This window comes from Paramisgurnus dabryanus, chromosome 9, assembly GCF_030506205.2.
Source record: "Paramisgurnus dabryanus chromosome 9, PD_genome_1.1, whole genome shotgun sequence".
Classification (NCBI taxonomy): domain Eukaryota; kingdom Metazoa; phylum Chordata; class Actinopteri; order Cypriniformes; family Cobitidae; genus Paramisgurnus; species Paramisgurnus dabryanus.
This window is the reverse complement of record NC_133345.1, coordinates 27,039,296-27,058,149: the sequence shown is the minus strand read 5'-3', so window position 1 is coordinate 27,058,149 and position 18,854 is coordinate 27,039,296. Positions and strand designations below refer to the sequence as shown.

At 36.1% G+C, this 18,854-nt stretch overlaps 2 protein-coding genes across 2 annotated transcripts in view; both read left to right on the top strand.

The window, feature by feature from the left end:
• Positions 1–1,229: 1,229 nt before the first annotated feature.
• On the top strand, positions 1,230–10,147 carry LOC135769509 (chitin synthase chs-2-like). The gene is made up of 19 exons (XM_065278862.2): positions 1,230–1,258; positions 2,008–2,143; positions 2,263–2,445; positions 4,090–5,102; positions 5,187–5,276; positions 5,363–5,515; positions 5,606–5,780; positions 5,955–6,056; positions 6,150–6,291; positions 7,015–7,215; positions 7,298–7,582; positions 7,678–7,857; positions 8,013–8,403; positions 8,655–8,686; positions 8,791–8,855; positions 8,949–9,059; positions 9,132–9,349; positions 9,483–9,552; positions 9,641–10,147. The coding sequence occupies exons 1-19, from the start codon at positions 1,230–1,232 to the stop codon at positions 9,734–9,736; spliced, it is 3,672 nt and encodes a 1,223-aa protein (XP_065134934.2). The 3' UTR covers positions 9,737–10,147.
• A 2,759-nt stretch (positions 10,148–12,906) lies between these two features.
• Positions 12,907–18,854, top strand: part of LOC135773674 (chitin synthase chs-2-like) — a 26,659-nt gene continuing 20,711 nt past the window's right edge. Inside the window, exons 1-9 of the mRNA XM_065283378.2 lie at positions 12,907–12,988; positions 13,680–13,821; positions 13,907–14,089; positions 14,201–15,225; positions 15,314–15,403; positions 15,490–15,648; positions 15,736–15,910; positions 17,689–17,790; positions 17,890–18,031. Of these exons, the coding sequence (XP_065139450.1) occupies positions 12,960–12,988; positions 13,680–13,821; positions 13,907–14,089; positions 14,201–15,225; positions 15,314–15,403; positions 15,490–15,648; positions 15,736–15,910; positions 17,689–17,790; positions 17,890–18,031 (2,047 nt within the window). The 5' untranslated portion in view covers positions 12,907–12,959. The remainder of the gene's footprint in view (positions 12,989–13,679; positions 13,822–13,906; positions 14,090–14,200; positions 15,226–15,313; positions 15,404–15,489; positions 15,649–15,735; positions 15,911–17,688; positions 17,791–17,889; positions 18,032–18,854) is intronic.

The window sequence follows — 18,854 nt, the reverse complement described above, 5'->3', positions numbered from 1 at the left end:
AATGTACCTATTGACTTACATAGTGGAAAAACAAATACTATTGAAGTAGGCAGCAGTGTGCTTTTCATCATTTATCAAAATATCTTTTAAATAAAGAAACTCATACAGGTTTAAAACAACATAAGTGAAAAATTCAATGTTTCATTTGTTGGTGAACTATCCCTTTACGTGAAAAAATTATTGACTATTTTTCAGAACCTGCTATACTCAACCTATATGAACCCACTTTCCTTAATTTATCATGAAATTAAAGGAGTCAGCAACATAATCGTGAGCATGTGTCAAACAGTCTAAGTTTAAGGTCATTGAACAAAAAGCAATTTTAACATTAAAATCACACCGAGTGACATACTGCATGACAAGCAATTTTGTCTTCTATTTGTCTAGTTTTGTGAGATATTTTAAGTAACCTTTCATGGCATTTTGTGAAAGAAGCTGTTTGATGTATGTTGGATGATGAGGTACTGTCCAGCATCAATTACGCACAACAAAACCTTAAAGATTGACATTTAATTATTGGCCCCAAGTAGATTGAGTCACATGCATACCAGTTCCTCCACCTATGTTATTAAAGGTAATTTATATATAGACCAAAGTTGTGTTTTTGTTTTCTTGACACAACAAAAAAACCTAAAAGAAAACTACTATTTTTCAACCATACAAACTTTTAGTATTGGTAGTAAACATTACAACATGTACTTAAATATAATTAAATACTTTTGTTTGCCTTTATATTGAGACTATGTAGCTAGGCTGTTTTAGTACAAACTAGACAACAGAAAAATATAAAGCATTCATATTTTATTGTAAATATAATAAACATAATATTATGTATAATTAATTACATGGTAGTGAGTGTTAAATTGAAGTATTCCTTTGCACATTTTAGCTGTCTTATCTTAAAAACCAATCAAATTAACCTATTATATTTACATTTAATTTAAAACAGCCAGCAACTGTAGTCATTTATTCTTATACAAATGTCTCAGAACACATGTATTTACTAAAAGTCAAAATCTTTTAAAAATAAAAATACACGGATCTTTCAAAAAATGTTGACCGGTTTTAAACAGTTATTAAGTTTAATGTAAAAAAAACCAAAGCTGAGTAAAGAATGTTAATCATGACATCATATAATTAACTATAATATAAGTAGGCAAGTAATCCCGCCCCTTCAAATTTAAAAGCTCTGATAATCCAACATTTTTGCTGCTTCACAGAACACTACTATGGAAAACGAAGAGAAGAATGAATTCAGGTACTGAATTCTTTAAAGATTTATATTTGAATTATTTCTAAAAATGGAATAACATTTAAAACATTAAGTCTTACAAGTAGACAAATTACATGATGCAAATAACTGTTAAATTAAGCAGTTTTCAATGAATTGATTGAAAAGTGTTACACTTAAAAAAAACTAAAGGTTCCTAAAAAGTAATTTTTTAATGTTGTTGTTGAAACTATGTAATTCAATTATGGAGATTGGTTGATATAAGTTTTCTTAAAATAAACTTAACATGTAATCTCTGAGGTTACATTTTTTCAATCATGTAGAACCAGTGTCCATAATTGAATTACGTAGATTCAACTATTTTTTTTCAAGAACATCAACATAACATTTTTGTTGCACAAAAATTTCTTTTTAGTAAGAGTTTCTACAACAATAATACTTATATTAAAACCTTTGAAACAATAATGGTTGTTCTATGATATCTGCTTCTTTTTAACACCTTTACTTAAAAAGTAAGGTTACATTTAACATTTTTAAAACAAACTCTTAATTTCTTAAGCTTAACATTATATTTTAACTTATATTTTAGTTTTATATATATTTTGCATAGTCTTTAGATCTGACCAGATTCTATACCTATCTGTGAATGTGACAAATAAAACATATAATCCTAAAAAATATACTTTCCCCTTGTAGTCTTCCTTAAAAGATAACCATTTTTTAGCTTTACATCGATCAATTAAATTATTAAACATTTTCATATTTTTCCAAAACAGGGAGTCGTGGGACGCCTGCAGAGAGGTGCCAATCATTCAAAATGAACAGAAGCCCAAGAAACGAGTGCAGTTTTTGAAATGGCTGTCGTGTGCTGTCGTTGGGTTGCTTGTCTTCCTTTTAGCATTGCTCAGTAAAGTGCGTTGCTTTGTTAATCATTGTCTTTTGAATTTTCTGGATGAAGGAATTACATTTAACTAGACTGTCAAACATAAGAAAATAGCCCTGTAACTGTTTTTCTGTTTTTCTCTTAACAGACAACATTTCTAATTCTGATAACATTTGGAAACGACCAGACTTACAGTATACAAGAGAAACCGAAGGCTCTGCTTGGCATTGGTTTAGTTCTTATTGGGTCAGATGTTCTCCTCTTGATTAAGAGCATGTGGAAGTTTATTTTCAAAAGCGCAGTTGTGCCCGCCACAAGAACTGCTTTTTGTGTAAGCAAGCATTAAGATGCTTTTAAAATAATTTTTATCATTTTAAGAACTATAATCTTATTATTATCACAAGAAGAGGTGGCAGTAAATCATAAAACATGTACATAAAGTGGTGAGAAAAAGTGCTGATTTTTTTGCATGTTTGTCACACTTTAATGTTTCCGATCATGAAACAATTTTAAATATTAATCAAAGCTAACACAAGTAAACACAACCTTCAATTTTTAAATCAATGTTTTAATTATGAAGGGAAAACAAAATCCAGACCTAAAACTGGTTGGGCCACCCTTAGCAGCAACTACTGCAATAAGCGTTTGTGACAACTTGCAACAAGTTTGTTACAGCGCTGTGGAGGAAATTTGTCCCACTCATCTTTGGAGAATTGTTGTAATTCAGCCACATTGGAGGGATTTCGAGCATTAGCCACCTTTTCAATTGGGGTAAGGACTTTCACTAGGCCACTCCACTTCAGCCATTCAGAGGTGGACTTACTGGTGTGTTTTGGATCATTGTCCTGCTGCAGAACCCAAGTTCGCTTCAGCTTGAGGTCACAAACAGATGGCCGAACATTGTCCTTCAGGATTTTTGGGTAGACAGGGTCACAGAAATTCTTCCAGGTCCTGAAGCAGCAAAACAACCCCAGACCATCACATTACCACGACCATATTTTACTGTTGGTATGATGTTCTTTTCTGAAATGCCGTACTACTTTTATGCGTAATGGGACACAAACCTTCCAACAAGTTCCAACTTTTGTCTCGTCAGTCCACAGAGTATTTTCCCCAAAGTCTTGGGGATCATCAAGATGTTTTCTCTCAAAACTGAGACAAGCCTTTATGTTCTTTCTGCTTAGCAGCGGTTTTTGTCTTGGAACACTGCTATGCAGGCCATTTTTGCCCAGTCTCTTTTTTTATGGTGGAGTCATGAACACTGACCTAAACTGAGGCAAGTGAGGCTTGCAGTTCTTTAAATGTTGTTGTTGGGTCTTTTGTGACCTCTTGGATGAGTCGTCGCTGCGTTCTTGAGGTAATTTTGGTCGGTCGGCCACTCCTGGGAAGGATCACCACTGTTCCATGTTTTCGCCATTTGTGGATAATGGCTCTCGCTGGAGTCCCAAAGTTTCAGAAATGGCTTTATAACCTTTTCCAGACTGATAGATATCAATAACTTTCTTTCTCATGTCTTCCTGAATTCCTTCGGATCTCAACATGATGTGTAGCTTTTGAGTATCTTTTGGTCTACTTCACTTTGTCAGGCAGGTCTCATTTAAGTGATTTCTTGCAAGCAGTTTTTCACACAGGGCCATGTGGGTTTGGATTTTGTTTTCCCTTCATAAAAGAAACCTTAATTTAAAGTTACTTGTGTTATCTTTGATTAATATTTATAAAACAAAGAAATGTATAAAGGTTTGTAACAACATGAAGGTGAGTAAATAATGACTTAAATGAATTTTCATTTTTGGGTGAACTATCCCTTTAAATAAAAGGTGGGCATTTCATGTACTTGAGGGCCACTGTCCTGCAAAGTTTAGCTCCAACCCTAATCAAACACAACAGAAAAATGCAATCAAAGGTGGCAAAAAAAACTTTTTCCAACTTGATCATGTGATTTTTAATAGATCCACACTCTTTTCTTCTACTGTAGGTGCTTGGTGTCGAGTTCCTGGTAGGATTTGGAGCTGCAATCCTAGCAGTCGTTGCCATGCCACACTTTGACATTGTCACTAATGTGATGATACTGAACAGTGTGAGCATCCTGTCTGCAGTCTTCCAAGTGTTTGCTCAGTGCACTGCCGGAGACATGAAGCGCTTTATAATAATACCTGTGTGCTCCATTCTTCTCATCATCCTGGGTTACATCCTTTTTGCAATCAGCTATCTGGTATCAGAAGAAAGCACTACTAATTTAAAAATATCAGTCGGCCTTGCCATCTTAGGAACCATCTTCGTTTCTCTGAACTGGTGGGAGAACTACAGTACACTTTTCGACGTCAAGTTTTTAAAGGACATTTGTGAAGACATAGTCAAGTCTCAAAATGTGGTCTGCATCCTTTCCAGTTTGATGAGAATTGGGGTTACTGCAGCTGTACTTGGAGCTTACGTGCCTCTATCAGGACAGGAATGGGAATCAGTAACTTTTTCTGGCGATACAGTTGTGATTGCATTGGTGGCAATCCAGATTGTATCCTCCGCCATGTGTCGCTGGTTTGTGGTTGTGGCTTGCAAAATGCATGCCATGCGGCGCAGCTTCGTCATGCCCATGTACCTGGCGTCAGTCACAGTTTTGGTGGTGGCATTGATTCCAGCTGCAGTTATGCCCTTTGGGTCTAAGCCGAATACAACTTATTGTGAAAACGTTCAGGAGAAGCCTGATGCCAAATTTATGGAACTGACGATATTGGATGTGAAAAGAACTCTTTGTGCCAGAAACATTGTGAGAAACCAAACAACTCAAGGACTGGCATGCATGGGCAGCTCTGCTCTGTGCTGGTGGTTGGGACTCATTCTCAGTACAATTTATGTCTGGTACCTGAAGATCAACCGAATAGAAAGGACAAAAGATTTGTTTGTGCGCCGCATGTATGAAGGGGCATTCCTGGAACAGTCCATGTTGCTGAACACCCGTTTTGTGATCAAAAAAAGACACAAGGAGAAACGGTAAGTTTTCTTCCTGAAGCAAAGACTTTTACTTTGATTTTAAGATTTAAAATGGCTCACTTTGTGAATACGTATTGTCCTCAGAATACAAGAAACCATCAAAGTGTTTCCATGTGCAACAATGTGGCATGAGACCTATGATGAAATGATGAAGATTATCATCTCTATGTTCAGGTAAACATACAGTAATCTCCACTTCCAGTACTCAGCTTTTTTGTCAAGCTAATTTTAATAGCAGTACTGTTTGATTTTCTTACCAGGCTCGATAAATACAGACCAAAGACCAACACAAATACCGATGAAGAGTTTGAATTCCATATTTATTTTGATGATGCCTTCAAGAAAGTCGGAAATCAGCGACTTGCTAATGAATATGCTGAAACTCTTGTGGAAGTCATTAAAGAAGTTTACACGTAAGGATTATCCTTAACCTAATCCATCTGTGTGTACTGGAAAGTGATGGGCAAACACTGATCTTAAATGCTTTGTTTTGCATTCATTAGCATTTTCAGTGTAGAGAATCCAAGTATTTTTGAGAAGATCCCAAAGCTTCCCCGTCAAAGGATTATAAGCACTCCGTATGGAGGTCGTCTGGAATACACCCTTCCTAAAGGCAACCTGATGATGGTTCATTTTAAAGACAAGACAAAGATCCGTCATAAGAAAAGATGGTCTCAGGTAAAATTACTTGATTGATTTTAATAACATGTTATGTACAGTAGTATCATGCTAACTGTATGTGTCCTCTCAACTTGATTTGAGTTATGTATGTTATAGAAATTCTGTAGTGGTCATAGATATCACATTTATTTTGCACCAACTTTATTATTCACTTATCATCCGTGTTTGCAGATAATGTACTTGTATTACATTCTTGGCTGGAGACTTAACAGAAAGTACTTCAAGAGGTTTGAGGGAGGTGCAGAATCTGCAATTCTCAAAGAAAAACTGAAGGTTAGAGGCTTAACTACAGACCTCATTGTTATACAACTCATTGTGAAAATCGTTATTTGTCAGGTAGTAAAAGCGCATTTCAATACTCTTTAGAGAGAGAAGGAGAACACATACATCTTGGCTCTGGATGGTGATACTGATTTCCAGCCATCTGCAGTCATGCTATTAATTGACAGACTGAAACTCTACCCGGATGTTGGAGCTGCCTGTGGTAGAATTCACCCGACGGGCTCAGGTACTCTCTAAACATTTTAACTATTTTAGCTAGTTAGCTGTAATTTTACTCTCATTTTTGTGGTTTATGAAAGAATGTGTATGTTCTTGAATAGTAATACTACTGTGACTTTATGGCCCAATATGAGATGTTTGCATTAAAATATCCAAAGCTCAGTAACACTGTGCTATAATATTGTTTACATTGTGTACTTACATTATCCCAAATGATTCCAAAAATGTTTGAATTTAGAGAATTTCGCTATTTAAAACTGTGTAGTTAGTATCGCTCTGTAGAGTTATGTTCGCGTTATCCGGTGTCCGCCTTTACGGCAGTAGAAATCATAGGTTTTAATTTCACGCGCCGCTGCGCAGACCGACTTATGACATCAAAATATCGCGATCACTTTCGAGGCATTCTCGCGATACTACGATGTCATACGCTGATCAGTCTGCAAAGCGCGCATTGTTGCCACTTTGTGGGCTTACTTTATAGCGTAATGTTGATTAAACGTTATTTTATTATGTCATCCATGAACATGGTTTGTGTGTTTGTTTTGTTTTGTTTTAAGTTCCTTCCGTGGTTGAGATAAAGATTACAACTCCCATAGTTTTACGCTACAGAGCATCGTTTAGCGACCTCTAGCAGTAAATTAGATATTGTGCTTTTAATTCATGCTTATCCATAAGCTGTAGAAGTGAAACAATTAACTTAATCCGTATTTCGATTTTATTGTGCTTGAAGGGCCTATGGTGTGGTATCAAAAGTTTGAATACGCTGTAGGCCACTGGCTGCAAAAGTCTGCAGAGCACGTGCTCGGCTGCGTCCTGTGCAGTCCTGGATGTTTCAGTCTTTTCAGAGGGGCGGCACTCATGGATGACAATGTCATGAAAAGATACACAACTAAACCCAGTGAGGCCAGCCACCACGTTCAATATGATCAGGGTAACTTTTATTTTTGATAAGCACTGTACCCATCAGGTCATTGTGAACTACTTTAACCTACTTTTCTGTGGTGTGATGTCAGGTGAGGACCGCTGGTTGTGCACTCTGCTGCTCCAGCAGGGATGGAGGGTGGAGTACTGCGCAGCATCTGATGCCTACACAAACGCTCCACAGGATTTTAAAGAATTTTACAACCAGCGCAGACGCTGGGGACCCTCAACTATGGCCAACACCATTGACCTCTTGGGCTCAGGAAGATTGACCTCACAAAGAAACAGCTCGATCTCAAAACCTTACATCTTGTACCAGGTTATGAGCATGGCAGCTTCCGTTTTGGGCCCTGCTACTATCTGTCTGATGATAGCAGGTAAAGTTAAAGAGTTATTCATTTCTAAAAAGATTCTGAATTTTTTATTTATGTTTATGTAACATCTCTCTTAATGTGCTTTGTTTATCACCCAGGATGCTTTGTGTTTATCTTCAAAATGAATGAAAATGGAGCCCTTGCTTTGGCCGTAGTGCCCCCTGCTATCTACCTGTTACTGTGTTTTAAACTCAAATCCGACACTCAGATTACAATTGCAGCATTAATGAGTGTATTTTACGCATTTATTATGGCAGGAGCAGCTCTCTCAATCATAGGTAACAACTTATTTTTTTCTTTGCTTGTTGTTGAAGACCTGAACATTTCCGTGTACAGTTTCTCCCCGTGTTGATATATTTCGGGTACAGGGCATAACAAAGATCTTTTTCAAAATAGTTTCATATATTTTCTCTTCTTATCTCAACTCTTACAGGTGATATAGTAGTGCAAGACACCTTCCTGACCCCTAGTGGCCTGTTTCTTATTAGCATGGTGCTGATGTATCTCATCACGGCTGTTCTACACCCTCAGGAGTTCTCACTGGTCATTTATGGATTTGTATACTTCCTCAGCATTCCTAGTGGTTATCTACTCTTAATCATTTACTCCATAGTCAACATGAACAATGTCTCATGGGGTACTCGTGAAACCGGTGGCAAGGCTAAAACTGCAGCGGTCGGTGCTTTTAGGAAGGTCATGCAGGCTTTAGGTTCTAAATGTCCATGGTTGGGATTGCCTCAAGATACACCTGAGGAGGCACTAGTAGTAGAAAACAAAGCAGTGACTGAAATCCCACACGCTGAAGCTCCCATTGAAAAAGAAAGGTATACACATTGCATAGACATTGTTTAATGGCACATAGTGTATTTAAACTCTCTATACTCCATGCATATAGGCTACAGTGATTGTTATGGTAATACTTAGGTAACATTAGTTGCTGAAAAACACTTTTGTTCATTTTTACTTCATGTTAATTAATGCATTTAATAATGTTAGCAAATACAACCTTATTGTAAAGTGTTACCATTATTTTTACTACTAATACTAAATAATTATAATGTATTTTACACTGCAGGCCATTAGAGGACTCCATTAGTTTTGATCAAAGTAAGTACACAGTATGCTTTTCATACTCAATGAAATATTTCAAACTGCTTTTGATTTCTAGTCTACAGCTAATGAACTATCCTTTGTTTGATTTCATTATACAGAAGATTCACTATGGATCAGTCATTTGCAAAAGAAATATGACTTGGATGAGTCAACACTTACAATGGTAAGATTAATCCTTCATTAGATCCATGGCCTACAGTAGCAGTAAGTACATAATCTTCAGATACATTGACATGGCTCTTCTTACATGTTGCAGGATGAATGTATATTTTGGAAAAAACTGCAGAAAAAGTATCTAGAGCCCCTAAAAGAGAACAAAGAAGAGCAAGAAAAAATCGCTGATGAGCTGAGAGAACTGAGAAATAAGGTGACTTAATGAACTTAATTAAAAAAATAAACAATAAGTATAATTCATTTAATTTCTTATTTTTTCATACAGGTGACATTTGTTTTTTTCTTCTGCAACGCACTTTGGTTAGTGGCAACATTCTTCCTTCAAGCTATTGGTGACACAGTCTCCATAAGGATCCCGAAAGTCTATCCCAATGGGACTTATTCCCAGACCGAAACATTTTTTCTTGATCCAATTGGACTGATGTTTCTACTTAGCTTTGCAATATTGCTGCTAATGCAATTTTTTGCAATGCTTTACCACAGGTGATTGTGCACACAAGAACAAATTATAGTTACAATTTTTATGGGCAAAGAAAGTTTTATTTTGAATCTTTCAGAATTTTGCTATCCGATTAACAAAACTAAATTAATAATTTATTGTGTTTTCTTATTGCAGAGTCTATACATTAATCCATTTTGTGGCGTATGCTGATACAGAACTCAAAAAGTATAAAAAACGAACTCGGGTCAGTAAGCGCATCAAACACAAATGTAGGTAATAATTAAACAACAGTTGCACGTTTTTTTTAAGTGATTGTGCCTAAATTTTAACAGATTGCACAGATCCAAGAAAACCAGCCGAAGGAGAACGAGCCAGAAACAAGCTTCTGTATTCAAAACCCATCTACACGCAGAGGATCTATGGTATAAGATCTTGAGACCGAACTCTCCATTAGGATTGATTGTACTGTAGTTACCAATGTATTTTTAACAGAATGATTGTAATGTTTATTTATTAGATGCATTTTTTTATAAGATTCATTAGATTGTTTGTTAAAATGTTAAAAAATTTGCCTGTTACTTTGTATAGCTTTGTATTGTATCTTAGTGTGCGTTTTTGTCTTTCTCTTAAGGAAGTAAACCTTAAATGTACTGTATGTACAGTTGTGCATGGGCCTATATAGCTATTTCTATAATTGTATCCTTATTGTGAAGTGTACTTTTTGTTTTTTTAAATTGTCTTTCTCTTAAGAAAGTAAACCTCAAATGTATGTACAGGTGTACATGTAAAGGTGCCTGATTGAAATCTAAAATGTAAATAAAAGTTTATATGCAAATTCATATCTATGGGCTGAGCTGTGCGATTGAGTAGAGGCCGGGGCTGAATTTGCTTATTCATAGATGCCTTGAGGCAAGGGTGTAGAGTTAAATTCAGGCTGTTTTAAAGGTATAGTTCACCCAAAAATGAAAATTTTGTTGTTACAAACCCGCATAAATTTCTTTGTTCTGATGAACACTAAAGAAGACACTTTGAGAAATGTTTGTAATTAAACCGTTCGTGGACCCCATTTACTTCCATAGTATTTTTTTTCCTACTATGGAAGTGAATGGGGTCCACGAACTGTTTGGTTACAAACATTTCTTAAAATATTTTCCTTGTAGATCAAAGAAATGTATGCGGGTTTGTAACAACATGAGAGTAAGCAAATGATCCCAGAATTTTAATTTTTGGGTACACTATCCCTTTAAAGCATGAAGTAATGAATGACAGGAAAAACATGCTACTGATGCTCAAAAATGATAAGATAAAGATATTTCACCAAAGAATGAAAATTGTGTCATTATTTACTCTGTATGAGTTTTTGTATTTTCTAGAACACAAAATAAGATATTTTGATAAATGATGGTAAGCACAGCTGATGGTACCCATTGACTTACATACTAGGGGAAAACAAATATGGAAGTTGTGTGCTTATTATTTATCAAGATATCTTTTAAAATAAAATAAAAAAATCTCATACAGGTTTAGAACAACATGAGCTGAGTAAATAATGACACAATTGTCATTTTTTGGTGAACTATCTCTTTACGTGATCAAATTATCAATCTTAAGGGCTTATCTTAACCTATCTGACCCTACATTTTTTAGTTTATCATGAAACAAGGAGGCATTTCTGTGGCTGCAGCATTACCAATTTAAAAAAAAAGATGACACAAAAGTGGACTATATAAAGCTTTTCTCATTTAATTGTACTTAAACATGGTAAATAAAGTAAAATATGTTTTTGAGCAAGCTTGTGCCTGCTATTCAGTGCACTTATTTCTAACATGGCCAGCAATGTAAACAGGTTTAAATGTGAGCATGTGTCAAACAGAACCCACAGGTCAAATTTGGCCAATGTTAATTGATGCTAAGGTTCTTGGGTTCTCCAGGGTTAAGGTCATGGAACAAAAAGCAATTTGAACACTAAATCACACTTTACATGACAAGCAATTTTGTCTTCTATTGTCTAGTTTTTCAAGATATTTTAAGTAACATTTAATGATATTTTGTAGAAACTGTTTGATGTATGTTTCATAGTGAGGTACTGTCAGATTGACATTTAATTAGCCCTTAGTAGGTTGGGTCAAATGCATACCAGTGCCTCCACCCATGTTATTAAAGGTCATTTATGTATAAACGTTTTGTTTTCTTGACATAACAAAAGATAACTAAAAGGAAATTATGTTCTTCCACCTTACCAACTATTAGTATTAGTGGTAAACTTCACATTACAACATGTACTTAAATATAATTAAAAACTTTTGTTTTCTTTTATATTGAGACTATGTTAACAGGCTATAGTACAAACTAGACAATAGAAAAATATAAAGCATTCATATATTAAACATAATATTATGTGTCATTAATTACATGATTGTGAATGTTAAATTGAAGTGATACTAAAGCTGTCTTGCTGATCTTAAAAGCCAATCAAATTCTGAATACTTAACCTATATATTTAATCTTTCATTTCAAACAGCCAGCTGTAGTCATTTATTCTTAGAAAAAGTCTCACAACAAATCATCACAACACAGTATTTGAGTGTTTTAATATTATAGAAGATAAATAAACCTGACTCGAATGTGAACACAGGCAATATAGTCTTCAGGATAGGGCATGGTTTTAACTTAACACCTGGAGTGTTCTTGTATATGCTATATGCAAATAAACGAGACTATGAAGATTAAACTATGCAGCTTTTCAAACTATGTATAGTTACTGAGAAATCTGACAAGAAAGTTATTTTAGTTTGTTTTTTTAACATTTATTTGTAATTTATTTATTCACTTATTTGTGCATTTTTACGCAGGACCCATGATTTGGAATGATTATTATTATGCTATTTCTCATAAGTTTCACACCCATTGCTAAGAAAAGATAGTATGGTATGTAATTGTAGTCTTATAATACTGCAGGCACAAGCCTTCATAGCTGACATTCATTCTCCTAACTTGCTATTAATCCTCATTCCTCAGTAGCATTATTTTTATGTGGTGTAGTCAGTGTCACTTAGCTTTAGTGTGTGTGTGTACCTGGTAATTACCACGTTGTGGAGACAAATTGTCCCCACAAAGATGGGAATACCAGTTTTTTTGTGACCTTGTGGGGACATTTTGATGTCCCCATGAGGAAACAAGCTTATAAATCAAATAAAATGATGTTTCTTAAAAAATGTGAAGTAGGAGAATTAGGTTTCTGTGATGGTTGGGGTTAGGGAATGGGGTAGGTAAGGGGAATAGAATATACAGTTTGTACAGTATAAAATGCATTACGTCTATGGAATGAAAAAAGATAGGTTTTGAACAGTTATTAAAATTAATAAAACAAACAAACACAAGCTGAGTAAAAATGTAGTTTTAACTAAAGTACAATTAGAATACGAGAATTGGTATATTAAATAAGTAGGGGTGATAAGAGTGATGTAAAACACTTATGTAATTTGAGGTCATTTGTAAGTTAAAGACGTGACGTCCATAGCAGGTCAGGTGATGCTGAAGTAAAGAAATGTGGACACGCAACTAATTAGCACACGGCGTCAATAGCTGCTCCCTTTAATTTACCCAAGTGCTTGTTTGTTGCGTCTTTTCATAACGAAAGCCGGCATTGCAATGGATAAACAACAAAACAGCAGAGTCAGGTAATTCATTTAAACATTTTTACTTTTTAGTATTTTTATAAAGAAACATTCAGAGTTTTTTTATTGTTAAATCAGTACTATTTGGAGACACTTGATAATGTAAATAAATCAATACAATCTTTACACAAATTATTTTCAAACCAATATTTCTAAAACATTCTTAATTTTCACTCTAAATTTTAATAATTTATCGATTAAATTAATTGGTGATTTTTTTAAGGATCAGAAAGTGCAATCTTGAAACAAAGCGAACGATAAAGTTTGTGATTACCCTTCATTAATTTATTTAACTCTGTTTATCATCAATAATGAAGAATAAACACTTTTAATGATATATTATCTTACAAATAATAACTACTAATATATAATCTTTAAATTTCAGTATTTTACATGTAGAATATGCCACGCGTAATATCGAAACAACGTTATCCGAATAAGACCGGATACAATCGATCATCCAGCGAGTAAACTGACATGATATATGACTAGGGAAGGCGATTCTCGCATAATCCTTATGCTATTTCAGCCTTACTACATTCACATGTTTACAAACCAGGAGTTATAAAAATGTTGCAGACGAAATATACGTGTGTGCCTCATTTAATACAGATTTGATTAGACTTGATGTGCAAATTTGGAGACATGAAGTGGGCTACACGTTTTTGTTGCATCTCTGTCTCTTTGTTTTTAGGTCAAGGCGGCCGTGGGACACCTTCAGAAAAGTTCCAGTTTTTCAAGATGAACAAAAACCGAAAACAGAAATCAGGTGTTTGAAATGGATGTCGTGTATCATTGTTACCATACTCATCTTTGCTCTTGCCCTGCTCAGTAAAGTAAGCCCACTATTCAATTGCTAGTCTGTTACATGTTGCAAAACACTGTCAGTAATGGTTGTTTTGTTGCTTTTTGTTTTCGCAGACAACATTTCTGCTTTTAATAACTTTTGGGAACAAAACAGCTACATTCATAGAGCACAAAGTGACTGCTCTTTTAGGCATTGGCTTTGTTTTGGTCGCGCCAAATGTTCTTCTCATAATTAAGAGCGTGTGGAAAATCTTCTTCAAGCGTTCAGCTTTGCCCTCTAAAAAGACAGTTTTATGGGTAAGCAAACATATACAGTATATTTTAAAATACATAGACATAAATATAACTTTCTCAATGAGAGGGGCTTCATTCCTTTTTCAAACTATTTCTATCAATCTTTTCTTCTAGGTGCTTGGTGTCGAGTTCGTGGTAGCGTTAGGATCTTCAGTCTTAGCCGTCGTGGCCATGCCACACTTTGACATTGTCACTAATGTGATGATACTGAACAGTGTGAGCATCCTGTCTGCAGTCTTCCAAGTGGTCGCTCAGTGCTTTAACGAAGGCATGAAGCGCTTTATAATAATACCAGCGTGCTCCATTGTCTTCATCGTCGTAGGTTACATCCTTTTTGCAGTCAGTTATCTTGCATCAGATGAAAGCTCTGTTGAGTTGAAAATATCAGTCGGGCTTGCCATCGGGGGAACCATCTTCGTTTCTCTGAACTGGTGGGAGAACTACAGTTCACTCTTTAAGGTCCCGTTTCTCAAAGCTGTTTCAAGAGAAATGGAAAGAGAGAAATTTCGTAACGTGGTCACCTTCTTCTCCAGTTTGATAAGAATTGTGGTTATTGCAGCTGTGCTTGGAGCTTATGTTCCTCTATCAGGACAGGACTGGAAGACAGCAGTGTTTTTCTTTAAAACACCCACAGTTGGATTGCTGGTGGCGACCCAGATTGCATCCTCTGCCCTGTGCCAGTGGTTTGTGGTCGTGGCGTGTAAGATGCATTTCCTGCGGCGCAGCTTCGTCGTGCCCATGTACCTTGTGTCATTCGCAGTTTTGATCATATTTTTTGTTCCAGTTGTTTTCATGCCTATGGGACTTGCAAAACCAAATGCTACCTATTGTGAAAAAGTTCAGTGGACTTCTGATGACAAATGGGTGAGCTTGATGATATTGGACGTTGTAAGAACTGTGTGTACCCGGGACATTGTGGTGAACATGAAGAGAGACGGACTGGCATGTATGGGCATCTCTGCTTTGTGCTGGTGGTTGGGACTCATTCTCAGTACAATTTATGTGTGCTACCTAAAGATCAACCGAATAGAAAGGACAAGAGATTTGTTTGTGAGACGCATGTATGAGGGTGCATTTCTGGAGCAGTCCATGTTGCTGAACACACGTTTTGAGGTCAGGAAAAAAAACAAGAGGAAACGGTATGTGTTCTTCCTTACTAAACCAAAGACTTTTACTTTGATTTTATGAGTTAAAATGGCTCACTTTGTGAATACGTATTGTCCTTAGAGCAAATGAAACCATCAAAGTGTTTCTGTGTGCAACGATGTGGCATGAGACCTATGATGAAATGATGAAGATTATCATCTCTATGTTCAGGTAAACATACGGTAATATCCACTTTCAGTACTCAGCTTTTGTCAATTGAATTTTAATCAAGCATTCCTGTTTGATTTTCTTACCAGGCTCGATAAATACAGACCAAAGGCCTGCGCAAATAATGATGTGGAGTTCGAATTCCATATTTATTTCGATGACGCTTTTAAGGACATTGATAATGGACGGCAACGACATGTGAATGAATATGCTGAAATTCTTGTGGAAGTCATGAAAGAAGTTTACACGTGAGGTTTATCCTTAATCTAATCCATCTGTGTGTACTGCAAAGTAATGAGCAAAACTGATCTGAAAACTTTGTTCTCATTTATTAGCATTTTCTGCTCAGAAAATCCGAGTATATTTAAGCAGCCACCACCCCTTCCATCTCAGAGGATCATAAGCACTCCGTATGGAGGTCGTCTGGAATACACCCTCCCTAAAGGCAACCTGATGATGGTTCATCTGAAAGACAAGACGAAGATCCGTCACAAGAAGAGATGGTCGCAGGTAAAATGTATTAAAGGTCAAAGGATTAGTCCGTTTTCTTTTTAAAAAATCCAGATAATTTACTCACCACCATGTCATCCAAAATGTTGATGTCTTTCTTTGTTCAGTCGAGAAGAAATTATGTTTTTTGAGGAAAATTTTCCAGGATTTTTTACATTTTAATGGACTTTAATGGACCCCAACACTTAACAGTTTTAATGCAGTTTAAAATTGCAGTTTCAAAGGACTCTAAACGATCCCAAACAAGGCATAAAGGTCTTATCTAGCGAAACGATTGTTATTTTTGGCAAGAAAAATAAAAAATATGCACTTTTAAACCACAACTTCTCGTCTTCCTCCGGTCCTGTAACGCGCCAGTGCGGCCTCACGTAATTGCGCAAATGATGTAGAAAGGTCATATGTTACATATATGAAACGCACATTTGCGGACCATTTTAAACAATAAACTGACACAAAGACATTAATAAGTATCATTCGACATACAACAACGTCGAAAGGGTCCTCTTTCTCTAGCCTGGCTCCGCCCTCCTACGTGCTTCCGCTTAATTTTCATTTCGCTTCAGCAGTACGTCTGGGACTGCTTTGTAGAGTTTTGTTTTCTCCTGCAAAAATCTGCAGGAGCAATCAACGAACAGATGGGGGTGGCTAAGAACGATGACGTTGAGGTCGTGCGTCAGTTTGAGTTGTAGTTCAGTAATGGCAGCGGAGAAAGACGTGAGAAAATATATGCGGTCCGTTGTTGCAAAACTGCCGAATATACAGAAGTAAAAGCCGGAGCAAGAACCAGGTTTGCTAAGTTTTGTTGGTCTGATTATTCTTACTTGTTGTTTCCGGCCGGTTTTCGGTGCATGATATACGTCACGACCACACGTTAGCGATTGGTTATGGCAGATTCAGAGTGACTCTGGACAGATCCAATAGTTTTAAACTTCAACAGAGGACCCTCCTTAACGGAAGTAACGCTTTGCAATGGAGCGTGGCCAGACTCTCTGTACAAATGAAATGAATGTACAAGAGTCTGGTTGGACCAGGTTCCTCTTTCTCCACACTTGTAAACACTGGGGAGTAGTTTCCCATACGTCATCCGTGACCTCTTGACGTTATGACGTATTACGCGAGGTAATGCTAGCGCATCACACGACCAGAGGACCAATGACAATCGTTTTGCTAGATAAGACCTTTGTACCTGATTTGGGATCGTTTAGAGTCCTTTGAAACTGCAATTTTAAACTGCATTAAAATGGTTAAGTGTTGGGGTCCATTAAAGTCCAATAAAATGAGAAAGATCCTGGAATGTTTTCTTCAAAAAACATAATTTTTTTCTCAACTGAGCAAAGAAAGACATCAACAATTTGGATGACATGGTGGTGAGTAAATTATCAGGATTTTTTTAAGAAAATGGACTAATCCTTTAAATCACAGTTTATATATACTCTTAAACCGAATGTGTTGAAAACAACACATTAGTGTTGATTCTGGGACAACACACTAAATGCGTTGTCTCAGAAACCAACCATCTCTGTTTTTTATTAAAACAACACATTTTGTGTTACTTTTAATTTATTTTTACTTTCGATATATTTTAACACAAAATCAACACAAAGTGACACATAATGTGTTAAAAGCTTTACGCACAAAGATGTGTAAATCCTTTCTAAAAAATTACCCATACTGCACATTTAACAATTTTAACAGATTTATTTAAACATAACATACTGCTAAATAAGGAAATTTTACACAAACTTCTGATGAAGTTGACTGCTGATCTATGTTTGCAGATTATGTACCTGTATTACATTCTTGGCTGGAGACTTACCAGACAGTACTTTATGCAGTATGAGGAAGGTGCTGAATTAACTACCCTTAAAGAGAGAATGAAGGTTAGACGCTTAACTACAGACTTTATATACTCTCAAAAAGTAATACAATATTGTTCCTATACTCTAAAAAAGCTTGACGTGTTTTTAACACTCCTTTAGAGAGAATCTCACAACACATACATCTTGGCCCTGGATGGTGATACTGATTTCCAGCCATCTGCCGTCATGCTATTAGTAGACAGATTGAAACTCTACCCGGAGGTTGGTGCGGCCTGTGGCAGAATTCACCCGACAGGCACAGGTAGGACAGTTGTTTCTTTACCTAATAGGCAGTGTGGTTAATATGGCCTCCCCTGTATACGGGGAGATGCAAATAATAATGAGATGGGACCCAATATATATACTATAAGCTGCTCCAGTGTATATGTCGCATCAGTCAAAAATGCGTTTTGAAGAGGAAAAAACATATATAAGTCACACTGGACTATACAGTACGTCACGTTTATTTAGAAAATGATTTCACAGAATCCAAGCCCAAGAACAGACATTTATTCTGGAAATGCAAGTTGTTTAACTGAACAATGGCACACAAAACAGCAGGCTGAATAGGTGAATAGGTGACATTAACATTTATTCACTGAAAACAATGGCATACAGAACATACCTGGGAATCTGAATAGGCTAAATTAACACGATAAGCCAAATCAAGTTCAACAAGCTTCCGAAGTCATTCCACATTACTAAATCTATTGAATTACATAAATCCAGGAGCAGCATAGAGCGGACTCTAACGGCTGTAGACGGGAATCATTTCTCTTGGTTCATATGAGTTCATTTTGACATAAGTTGCAGGACCAGACAAACTATGAAAAAGGTGTGACTTATAGTATGGAAAATATGGTATACAGTAAGAGCGGGGCACAGCCTAAGGCTTTTTGGTTTTGGCTCAATCATTCAAAAAATATTTGAGTTTAATTATATTTTACACAAGCAACACACACATCTCTGCTACAAATGAACATTTGAAGTTTGTTTCTATTATTTACCATTCTTGGACAATTACACCAAACGTGACAGAAGGGCAAACGTTACAACTTACACATAGGTGAGGTTATTTGTAACAG

Coding starts and splice junctions, on each gene's coding strand:
- LOC135769509 (XM_065278862.2), top strand. CDS start 1,230: ATGGAAAACGAAGAGAAGAATGAATTCAG. Junction 5,781..5,954: donor ATAAGAAAAGATGGTCTCAG/GTAAAATTACTT, acceptor CCGTGTTTGCAG/ATAATGTACTTGTATTACAT. Junction 9,350..9,482: donor TTTGCAATGCTTTACCACAG/GTGATTGTGCAC, acceptor TTCTTATTGCAG/AGTCTATACATTAATCCATT.